The sequence below is a fragment of the Monodon monoceros genome, unplaced genomic scaffold (assembly GCF_005190385.1).
Source record: "Monodon monoceros isolate NGI ecotype Baffin Bay Population unplaced genomic scaffold, NGI_Narwhal_1 Super_Scaffold_6, whole genome shotgun sequence".
Classification (NCBI taxonomy): Eukaryota; Metazoa; Chordata; class Mammalia; order Artiodactyla; family Monodontidae; genus Monodon; species Monodon monoceros.
This window is the reverse complement of record NW_021703783.1, coordinates 92457358-92469608: the sequence shown is the minus strand read 5'-3', so window position 1 is coordinate 92469608 and position 12251 is coordinate 92457358. Positions and strand designations below refer to the sequence as shown.

Genomic DNA, 12251 nt, shown 5'->3' with positions numbered 1-12251 from the left:
TATAACGATATATAGGTGTATATAACAGTAAGCTGTATATAACGATAACCGCAACAACCCCTCCCCGTAAATGCAGCAGTTTAGTGTATTTGTAATTGTGTCTAGCCTACCTGTACGGCAAGGCAAATATCATTCGAACTTTTCAGAGCAGAAATGGAAATCCAAAAAGGGTCAACGATACAGAGTAAGTTAATAAACCACAAATCAAGATTTCCTGGCCTCTGGTTCAATGATTTTTTCCCCCTTTAAACAAAGTTGACAGAAATCCCCCAATTGAAAAGAACCTGTCGTTACTTATAAGAAATTTCACATCTCAATTTAGAGAAATCTGTTCCTCTTAATGAGGATGTTTTACTGCATGCTTTAGTTTTACCCTCCTAAAAGTATGTGGTGAACTTTATAATGGACTTTACAAATATGTGGTATGGTAAAGAACAACGGTCTACCTTGCTTGGGGTGAAGAAAAGAACACGCAAAATGGATGAAAAAAGAAAACTGTATTAGATTTTGAATATCAAAATTATGGTGAAAGAAGAGAAATTCACATATAGCCATGAAAATTTGAAAGTTACTGGATATACTTACACACTTGAAATGGATTAGGGACTAAAAAGGTCCTAGGCAAAGACAATGTATAAGCAATGGCTTTTAAAAGACAGACAGAGGAAATGTGGTAGACAGGGAACGAGGAAAACAGAACAAAGACAGAGGGAAATCAGGGCTCTAATATTCGACGAAATAGGACGTCATCAGTATCCAGGGTCAAATTTCACCAACATCCCCCTTTAAACAACGATCTTTAATTCGGAGATTGGGATAATCCTTAATCTCCTTCTGAAAATACTGTATGGAACTGATGGATACACTGTGTGGTAATGATGCTCTATACAATGATGGAAGAAGGGAAGTACACTACCCTGCCTAGAAGCTCCATCCACACCTTCAATTTACCAAATGACAGGACCTTTATGAAGGGGTAGTAATTTGACTTAGATAGCTTCATGTGAAGAGTCTAGAGCCAGAAAGGTGTCTCTTCCAGGCCTTTCCTTGAATGACTGCTGCCATGCCCTAGGACCAGGCCTATGATGCCACGCAGGCACCCATCAAGTACACAGGGTGCAAGGCAGTTGATTTCCTCAGACTGTGGCATCATCTCCCAGCAACGCCATGGGGAACCTGATGGAACCTCCATGGGGTTCACTGAGCCCCCCTTGCAGGGGCTCTGTGACTGGGCAGTAAGAGGCAGGGCTTGGGGGCTGTTCCCTCTGCTGCTGGAAATGCCATTGATAACCAGGACCATTTCTTCTGCATAGGAGGTTATCCACTATTATTGTAAACACAGGCTTTATACATCCTCTGACAAGCAACAGGAATTAAAGACCCAACATAAGTGACATACTGATCCCTTCAAAGAAGGACGACATCCACGTAACCCTTCTTCTAGAGAAAGGAGCTGAACTTTTAACAAATGACTTCTTGTAGAAAGATTAGAAAGCTCCGATTTTTAGTCACAGAGCCCACACCAGATATAAGGTATCTGCAGTCTAGACAAGACCACAGGTTAAGTATCGGCATCAATTTGGTAGGCTGGGAGGATCTAGCCCCTTCCTCTATTACACATTGAAACTACCCAGAGAAGGAGGAAATGTAACTACAGCTTCAACCGCAGATATACATGATCCTGAAGAGTAGAAGACGCTTGAAAATCTGGAGAAAAGTGAGTCTTTTGTGATGGACAAAAGATGATCCTGAAGTTGGGAAAAGCACATAAAAATCCTGAAAGCACTAAGTACCTCCTTGTGCCAAGGGTCTGCTTAATGCCTTCCAACAGCATTTTGGATCTATTCCAAGTCTACAGGATGGTATTTCCCATGATGATACAACCAATTTTGCAATGAAAATCAAGACGAAATCAAATTCTTTATAAAGCTATTTCTATGAAGGAGATTCGTAATTTTTAAAATGCAGTCAAGTTACATAGGAACAAGAGTGAGTTTCTAGAATACAGAGAGCTAAGATGATATTCCTTCCTGTGGCATGGTAAGAATCATACATATCATAAAATAAACTTGACAGCAGAATTTTTTTATTCTTGTTCAAATTTTGAGTATTCAGTCTGACCACATTTTTTAATCGAAAGACAATTCCTTAAGTCTGCAACATGGTAGAAAAGTGATGTTGGAATACTTTTTAAGAAAACTATAAACAAGTGAAAACAGATACTTGAATCTGAATTTTTCAATTGAGCACCATCCAGTGGGACGTTCCGCAGCATCCATTTACAAAGTTTGCAAATTACTGTGACTACACATTGCCAGCTGGATCTAGTATAGCTTAGATTTTCAATGATCATGAATAAGTGTGACGTGCTTTGTTTAAAAATTCAAATGAAGATATCTTTGTTGGGTTCAAGAAACCTTAAATGTGCTTACGTGGGTGGATGTATGAGAAGAGAGACAAAGGGGAAAGGAAGGAAGGGAAGGATGAAGTCACTGGGCAGCAGAGACCTTGTTCCACGTTAAAAGCCAGGAGTTTAAAAAAAAATTACACCAACGTGAGAGTAGAGATGCAAAATAGATCTAATGAGCAATATTTAAGTTACTGAGCAAAAAAAAAGCACCACATGAAAATTTCAATTCTGGCCAGACACTACACCTAAGTTAAAACGAAATCAACAAAACTAACATGACTTTTAGTTCACTGTAAGCATTTTTACATATGCCAAGTCCCCAGCATTTGCTGCTAACCATTTATTAAAGGTTCAAGGTCCTGAATCTCACTGAAACAACAGTTTAACAACAGCCCTCACCGAAATGTGTGACCCCCAAAGTTATAATAGAGACTCCCTCAAAAATAATGCCGTATACTTACTAGGTTTCATGGCATTTGGAGCACTGGAGGGTGTGGTCCCCCAGCCTGTGGTCGATGCTCCTGTGTCATCCATTTCACCCCACCCAGGACTGCTTTCATTTGGCTCACCCCAAGCTGAAGTACCATTATCTGGAGCAGGTGGTGTGCTTTTGCTCCAGACTGTAAAGAAAGGACATGTATCTCTAAGAATGATTTGTTCAATGAACACCATAGTATCCACTGGGGGTGAAGGTAGGAGGAACAGGCACTCCTGAATTCTGTTGGTGGAAATATAAATAGGTACCACCTTCATGGAGGGCACTTGGCGTTGTCACTTTAACTTTTTGCCCAGTAATTACACTGCCAGGAAATTATACCACAGATATACTTGTAAAGGTAGATGAAATTACATGTACAACAATGCCCACTGCATCACTGTCAGATAACATTTGGAAGCAACCTAAATATCTACCAAAAAGGGACCAGTGAGACCAATCGTGAGTTGCCCATCAAATGAATACTATACACGAAGCAATTAAAAGACAGAAATGTACATGCTAACGTGGAAAGTTTTTAAGAATAATGAAAAAAGCAAGGTGAAGAACAGTGTATATAGTACAATCCCTTCCGTGTAAAAATTTTAAAGGATAGATATATTTTGCTATAGGTATGAACGAAATTTCTGAATGGCACACAAAATTCTAAGACCTGCAGGGAGAGACCCTAGGGGCTAAGGTTCTTTTACTTATTACCTTTTGCTTTTCTGTACAGTTTGAAGGTTTTTACTATATGAATAAAAATTTTTACATGTTCTAGGTAGGGAATTTATGAGCAATCTTCATTTCCTTCCTCATTCTTTTCAATATTTCAAGAAAAGAACTAATTAAAAGTAATCATTTTCTAAGTGTCCATAACTGGATTCACTGAATACTAAGCTTACTCTGGAAAGTGGAAAATTAAATATTATGACTAATTTTAACTAAAAAAAACGAGCACTTGAATGGTGCATCCTCTTAATTTGTTGAACTATATGAGGACATTTAAGTTGACAATGCCAAACTAAGAATGATTACCAGCACTACTTTTTTTTTAAAGAGTTCAAAATCCCACGCTCCCCCCACCCCCCGCCCCGCCTTTTTAAAAATTTTCACCAGCACTATTTTTAATTTACCAGGTATGATGTTTCCTATTCAAATAAGGAGGGAAGAAAGTTTAATTCTGGACAACTGATTATCATGAGATAAGGATCTCCACACAACAAAGTACTCCACTTCCAGAGGTTAACTGTTAAAAATCATCTGGAAAGTGATGGAAACCTTCCAGATCCCAGCTTTGCTACAGCATTTTCTGACGGCCTCTGCAAGAACAACACAGACTACTTCCCGTCGCCGGGGCAAGAGAAACACAGAGGATGCGTCCACAGGCAGAACCAGAATGGAAGTCAGGTCTATTTCTGCTCCTATTTTAATTCTTTATTTTTAAATCTAGAGCACAGTTTGTTTAGCAAGATATAAATCTTTTGGATTCTGCAGACCAATACAATTACCAAAACGAAAAAAAAAACTGGAGAGACTAACCCAGGAATGTCTACTTTTTCCTTTTGCCAAGAAAGAACATTAAAATGTACTACCAGCATCTGTTATCACTATCATTTTATAAAAAGAGAGTCTCTGTTAACAACAGCCTAGAGTTAACATAGGAAAGGTTCCCAAAACAAAGCTTAGTTAAATAAATGCATCTTAATAAAAATGCCTTGGTTTAGGATTTCTTTTCTTCACCAAAACCTGTGAGAAAAAGCCATTGCCTACCTGATGCTGATTTAGCAGTCATCGGGGTAGGCAGGTTTGGTTCTCGAGGTGCTGGGCCCCCTTGGGAATTCTTATCCCACAGATTCACATTCTTGTAGTTGTAACTGTTAGGGTCTCCCCACGCTGAAGTGCCATCATCAATGTCCATCTTCCGACTAATCGACTGTGGGGATGGCTCTTCCCAACCACTGGGTTCCTCATCCTTCGGGTTCACTGGCTGCGGCCCGCTGCTCCAGTTGGAACTGGAAGGTCGTCCATTGCCTGGAGGTGGTGGGGCTGGGCCTCCCCATGAACCAGAAGTCTCTGGTTGTGGTGGCGGTGGCTGCTGTGCCTGCTGCTGCTGTTGGTGCTGTTTGTTCCAGGAACTGGGTTGTCTGCCTGTCTCTGTCCAGGCTGTAGATCTTTTGCAATCTTCCCACCCGCCTTTTGAAGCTAGGCTTGCATTCCCACCGTTCCCCCAAGTTCCGATTTCATTCTGCCCTCCTTCACCCCACCCAGACACAGGTTTACTGGCAGAACTTTCCCAATTGCTATTTTTCGCCTGATCGACCTCCTCTCCCCAACCATTCTTTCCAGAAGTCCATCCTTGATTGGGCTGGCGTCCACCTCCCCACCCCTGCTCCTTGTTGGAATTCTCATTCCAAGAGGAAGATGTCTTTTCATCTGGTCGTCCTCCTCCCCAACTGGAAGAGTTGTTGTTCTTATAGTCATTCCAGCCTCCTGTGTTCTTGGGGTCTTTCCACTCTGTAGAGGCTGAGAGCTCCCCCCATCCAGACTTCATTTGATTGCTTTGGCTGGGTGCATCTCCCCAGCCCCCTGAGTTCTTGGTCTGTGTGGCAGCGCTCTCCCACCCCTCAGTTCCTTTGTCAGATTTCCCCTCGGGCCTTGGCACCTCTTCAATATCCCACACTGTGTCCTGCTTAATTTGAGTTTGGCCCCAGCCAGTGTTTGAGAGCACCCTGGGGTCCAAATCAGTTCGGCTCAAAAGAGTCTGCAAGACAGCCTGACAATCAGGATGTGTGGGCCTGTACGAACGACGGCCAGAATTATGACTGTCACTACTTCCTGCTTTGTGGTTGCTTCCAGTGCTTTGACCTCCAACTTCACTTCCCGTGGAGCTGGAAGATCTTCCCCAACAGGGAGCCTGGGCATTGCCTTGGTTTTCAGGGAGGGGGTGGCCCTTTTGATTGTCCCATGCTCCAGTGCTAGAATTTGGTTGGTTTGGACCACTCCATTCTCCAATTTTCAACTCATCAGACCCAGTCGGCTGTTTCCATTCTCCCTGAGAGACCCCAGATGTCATTTTGTTCCCTTCACCCCATTTGTTGTCATTAGAGTCCTGAGGGCCAAAGTTCCAGGACCCACCCGTAGACCTGTTATTGTTGTCCCAAGAGTCATTTTTTGACCCGGTTGATTTCTGAACAGGAGCTCCTTTCCAGGAGTCCTCTCTATCCTTTCCATTGTTCCCATTGTTTCCAGAATTGCTCTGTCCAGAGGCTGTGTCAGTTCCAGAAGGCCCCCTAGCTGCACTCCAAGATCCAACACTCCCAGTCTTTCGATCTCCAGTGCTTTGTGAAGGGGCATCAGTGCTCCTGGAGGCGTTCCCCAAGCCCATTCCGAAGGGCATTCCCTTATTCTCCATGGGGTTTGGTGAACTTAAGTTCAAGGAGTTAGTGTTTCCATTTTTTGGTCCATCAGTGTTATGAATTTGAGCCTGTTCTCTGCCAGAGACAACAAAATTAACACCCGCATTTTCCATCTTTGACTGCTGTTCCCTGGATGCCTGACCTACTGTGCTAACCTGTGCACTGGAATTACTAGTATCCGTTTCCAGTGCCCCTTTCCTAGAATTTCCTTCTTGGACCAGTGCTGGCCAGGCAGATGGGTTGCTATTTGGGTTAAAGTTGCTGAAGCCAGAGCCAGGTCCAATTCTATCCTGACCGCTCACATTCCTCCAATTTCCTAGTCCATTGTTGCTTTCTGTAGTAGAGCTGGAAGATTGAACAGATTTAGCCTTAGGGTCAGATTTCCAGACCCCAAGATTACATTCGTTCCCAGAACTTGCAGACTGGCACTGGCTCCCTTTTCCTTTGCTACTAGTGGTGCTTCCTGGCAGAGTGCTCTTCTCAGAGCCAGGGTTCGAGGCACTGTTGTTATCGGTGGTGTTTTCGGAAGAAGACTCAGTGTCTTTGCTGGCAATGCAAGGCCACTCTTCCATGTCAGACCCGTCTACAATCACCTTGTCCCAGATGTGAATAGGGGTGGGGGAGGCGCCGATGCTGGAGGAGGCTCCCGGGCCCCAAGTGGGGTTCGCATAATGCGAAGCAGCAGCACCTCCAAGGGCTGACTCTGAGAAAGAGAGTGTCTCATCAGTCACAGCTGCATAGGCACGCTCTGGTAACACCCCAAGCTCAAAGTGCCCCAGAGGAGAGTTCACCACGCTTCCCCACAAACTAGCTCTCTACCCAGCTGCCTGCCTTGGTAAACTGTATCACACCCGTCTTAGTCATCTCTTCTGTTCTGCCTGGTTGGTGTATTTGCTTAATCTCACCCCCTCAGCATCTCTCAAAGATACCCTCTTGCCATTCCTAGTGACAGAGAAGGGCCTTCCTGTATCTTGAGACAAGGCAATAACACCCTGTACTTGCTTTATATCTCCAATCCATGCTGAACATTCCTAGCTGCAGTTGAGTTTTCTAAAGCACACTTTTGATTATATCACTGTTGTATGGAAGGCAGTGGATAGTTTCTTAGTGTACAAGAATAAAGCTAAACTCTTTGGACTGAAGTTTGATCAAGATGCTCCACAACCTGGGACCAACTGACTCTTCTAGTCTCATCTTCCACTACCCTCTCTGATGATGCCCACATTCCACAAATTGCACCTTCTCACCCTGGCACCATTCCACATAGGCACCGCCTGTTTTTTCCTTCTGAATTCACAAACTGAAATTTACCTGTCTTTCTGGGCCGAGTTCAAGTGCCATTTCTTCTATGAAACTTTTTTGAGCTTACCACCTGAAAACAACCTTTCCCTGTCTGGAGCCATTTTGCTCAGTGTACTGTGTTCACATCTTCCTTTCCCCACGTTAGTGCCTTTCAGTCAGAGACCTATCTTGCTAACGTTTGAATTCCACATGGCGACCAGGGAACTGCTACTCAGTAAGCATCTACTGAATGAGGAATGCCCACCCAGCTAGATGCTAGGGGCAGACAAGCATGAATCAGTTTGTATGCCCAAGGAACTTGATAAAATAGTCTGGCTCAGCACATATTTGATGGAATTTACTATATTTGGTGGGGGGAAAAATGACCTGTTTTTAGCCCAATAACTTCTAAACGTATTCCTTTCACCAAAGAACTTTAAATCAATATGACATTGGAAAAAAAACTATTACATAGAGCCATATAAAAATAAGGAAGCGGAGAATCTCAAACTCTTGAGATTAGGGGCCTCCTTGGTTTTAAGAATGTAAACAGGAGACTGACTCACACTGGACCCATGTCGATGTCCACGCCTGGCTAGACTCAGCTGCTGCAGTGCCCGGCACAACCGCTCCCTCACATTTCCCTTTGCAGCTGGTTACAAGGGGACAGGAAGGAAGGGCCAGGAGGCCTTTCCCTGCCTGATTTGGGCCTGGCCTGACAGCCACCACAAGAAGCCTCATATACAGGGCTTATCTCTGTATGAAGCCTGTGTTACCACGAGCTTTCTTTCCATCTTCGCTTGGCACACAAGATGGTAACAGAATTACCTAGGCAATTCTATGTTCAAATCAGAACTAGAATAAAGCGTCCTGTCATTAACAACCACCAGCCCATTGTCCTTGCCTGATGGTCTTCAAGCTCTGAATTTTAATTTAGTCTCAAAAAATATTTTAAGAATACATGGAAATCTGTTAACAAGCTTTAAAAAAAAAAAGGGGGGGATGGCACCTGGAAGTTCTTTACTGTTAGCTGTTTAGTATTCATCTATTAAAAACTCTCAAAACTTCCAGTAGGATCCTTCAGCTAAAGATCCCTTATATCTACATACAGCTTTTAACAAAGCTCAAAATCCAGGGCTCTCTAAAGAAATACTGATTTTAAAAATCTAATAAAAGAATGGTATAAGGTGGGATCCTCCCAAGATTCTACATTATCATCTAAGAGACCATTCTCTCTATTCTCCCGGCATTCCAGGAACGTAAACACGGGAGTCTAAGATTCAGAACCAGCCTCTGCACTAGCTTCACTTCCATCACCCCCTGAGCACACACCTGTGGGGGAAGCTGGGACTACGGAGGCTCGAACTGTAATGCTCTTGTCTGAGGAGGAAAAAAGGCCCCAAATAGAGAGGAAAAACAACAGCGACATTAGACGCTCAGGCCAAGACCACACACACTCACTGGACACCAAAACCCAGTTTCAGGAGAGAGATGCTGGTACACATCTCACACTGGGCTCCTCCCCCATCTTTTGAGTAACCCCAAGCGTCTATATAGTTAACGTGGACTTTACATGGGCAACACAAGCGACATGCTCACTCCCTGCAGCCGCTGTGCCTCCCGTTCACCTGCATTAGGCTCCTCACCTGGTGCGGTCCCACCCTCGCTCTGCAGCAGCGCTCCTGTCACTTGTGCGTTGGGGTTTGCTCCGGGCGCTGTGGAGGGAGGAGGCCCTGCCCCGCCCCCGAGGAGCATGCAGGACGGTGGAGGAGGCTGCCCACGTTTTAGTAACACTTTGTGGTCCTGCTGGCAACGGAATCGCGGCGGCACCTCCCGAGGCATGTAGCGGGCGGCGCTTGGCGGTTGTCCGTTCGGCACTGCCACCCTTTTGGCATTGTTGCCACCATTGACTGGTGGCGATGGAGAGCTGCCAATTGGGCTGGCGGCCGTTGGTTGGCTTAAACTTGGTTTCGTCACTTCGGGCACTGAAAGAGAGAGATTGGGAAACAGCCTTTGAGATCAAATTCATTTTTCTGAAGATTATTATTTTTTTTAATTATTATTTTTTTTTTTGCGGTACGCGGGTCTCTCACTGTTGTGGCCTCTCCCATAGCGGAGCACAAGCTCTGGACACGCAGGCTCAGTGGCCATGGCTAACGGGCCCAGCTGCTCCGCGGCATGTGGGATCCTCCCAGACCGGGGCACGAACCCGTGTCCCCTGCATCGGCAGGCGGACTCAATCACTGCGCCACCAGGGAAGCCCTGAAGATTATTTTTAAGAAAGCTTCCGTGAGACCAATTCTAATAAGACAACTCTTCTTTCACCCAACTCTGAGGGACATGGTCTTCAGATTCCCCAGCATCTTCAGTTTACCGAAGGTACGGTAAGGGCAACAAGGATTCAAAGACTGCGGTATCATGGAATTACATTCCATTAACTAAGGAGGAGAGGGAAGCAAGCACCATTCACTCCCCTAAATCAACAGTGCGCTGCCTAGAAGGTCTAAGGATGCATACAAACCCCACATAAAACCCATGGTAAAGGTTCAAGGCTCTCAGCCCAAGGGCCCTTTCCCTTCATCCACATTCTGAAAGACTGGCCTCTGAGAAAATTTCCCCCAAATCCCTGGACTAGGTAGGCTACGCACCCTTCATTTGGGCTCCTGGAACATGCTGTCCATCTCTGTACCACTGAATGAACCGGTTATACTGACATTCTCCATTTACAGACCCTTCTTCCCACCATGCCAGAAGTTCCTCAATGGCAGGAATCTTTCATCTTTTTTTCTCAGGGCCTGGCACAGAGTAGACCCCTACAGGGAACCCCAGGCCTAGAGAATCACAAAATCAACTTGGTTTTGGTTTCTACAGCCACCTGAACTCAAAGACTCTTGGCACTCTGTGTAAACATTAGAAATGTTATCTTTTTGCTTTTGTCCAAAAAAAAAATTAAGTGGACCTTGTGTGTGTTTTTTCAACTGTTCATTTAAAATAAAAATTTCAAAATGTAGATAGTTTTCCTATTTACTTTAAATACTTAAGGTTTTCCCTCACTTTTACAATGGCAAACAGGAAGTACTGGAACATTGAGACGACCGTGAAGCTCTGCAGGACCCCTTGGCTTCCCCTCCACCCTACAGAAAATGTTCCTCTGGATCTGCACCTCCCTTGCTTCATCTTACCAAAATATTGCCACCCTTTCCAAGAATATCCACCTGGCAAATGCAGGCTGGCAGCAATACAGAAACAATCATTGAGACTGGTAATTCAGATGATCCTGAGGCCCAAATCCTTGACACCCAGAGTCATGTTAGGGCCAGCCCTGGTGGCAGTATTGCTCTAACTGCTGAAATGATGTTGGGCCAGCATGTTGCTCGTTGAACTGGGTCCTTTATGAGGAGAGAGGTACATCATCAGAAATCAGGGGGCCCAATCTATACCCACTGGACATTGGTGAGTACTGTGAGTGACAGGAAAAAAAAGAGTAGGAGCCTGAACTAACTGCAAAGCAATGCTTGGGTCTAACCTTAGTCAATCATGAGGCAGTTCTGGGCCTCCTAGTAAGGAAGGGAGGTCAGAGGATAAATGAATGAATGAATGAATAAATAAACATTTCTTAAGAAAATAAATTGGTCATTATCTAATATTATTAATATAGTACCCTTTGCATGACTTATAACAGCCAGTGGATAACTGATAATGAATGAATAAAGATGAATTATTTAATGATTCATTTTCTATCTGTGCCTGGAGGATTCCGTAGCACATGGCATTCCCAATCCCCTTTCCTCTTATTATGAGAATAAACAAGAAGCTGACAAAGGCTGGCGGGATTCTTCCCAACGAGTTTTTAGGACAGAAGGAGTTATGCTTCTGCAAGGCTACCCTTCTATAAGAGGGCTAGAATCTCCACTTTAAGGTAACCAGGTTTGTTACATGCCTTCCCTCATTTCTCTAAAATAGAGTAAGACATGGTAAGGAGAGTCTACAGAGCTGAGATCTGAACATCAGTTCGACTAACTTTACAACATTCATAGCATAACCAAAGAAATCTGGTGGGTACTGTGTATTGTGCAAGATTCCCTGCAAAAGCTCCTCAAGGCATTTTCCCACCATCACGTCAGAGGTAGAATGGATCATAAACGATGAAGTCATTGTTAAACAGGACCACCGCTTGACCACTCTCCTTGCAACATGGTGCTCTATTCTGGGAGATTAGCCATTCAAAACTCTAGGACACAGTCTAAGCCTGCCTGTGATACATGTTAAGCGCAAACTGTTTCAGGACTTGAATGAATTCTTATTGTTGTTTTTTTTTTTAAATTACATCTTTCTGTAAATTCAAGAATTTTAAACATTTAAAAGCCAGTCACAACTCTAGGCACTAACTGGAGGGCAATGCAGCTGTTGGGCAGGATGCCCAATCCGACCTGCTTCTGAAAGTCCAACTAGAGACATCAGAATCAGTGTGTGTGCCACGTCATGCTCCAGAAAATCAGGCAGTAACAGAGGAGAGGGAAATTATGATTAAGTCTGAATTACTTTTTGGGCCCTCTCTCTTCTCTTCTGAACCTTAGTGATTTTAATAGCTTGTGGTGCAAATATTTCTAAAGATGAGCTGCTCAAAATAAGGGCACAGTTTCTTATTTTCCAGAGAGAAAGTCTG

The 12251-nt window shown here is 44.1% G+C and overlaps 1 protein-coding gene across 10 annotated transcripts in view; it reads right to left on the bottom strand.

Moving 5' to 3' along the window:
- The window catches only part of TNRC6B (trinucleotide repeat containing adaptor 6B), a 259183-nt gene that overhangs the window by 56744 nt on the left and 190188 nt on the right, over positions 1-12251 (bottom strand). For 7 of the 10 annotated variants that reach the window (XM_029206297.1, XM_029206306.1, XM_029206296.1 and 4 more), the window contains 3 exons: positions 9232-9570; positions 4659-7007; positions 2872-3030 (listed from right to left, as the gene is read on the bottom strand). In XM_029206297.1, coding sequence (XP_029062130.1) covers positions 2872-3030; positions 4659-7007; positions 9232-9570 — 2847 coding nt within the window. The remainder of the gene's footprint in view (positions 1-2871; positions 3031-4658; positions 7008-9231; positions 9571-12251) is intronic. The other 3 variants (XM_029206301.1, XM_029206304.1, XM_029206305.1) reach the window with 2 other exon arrangements.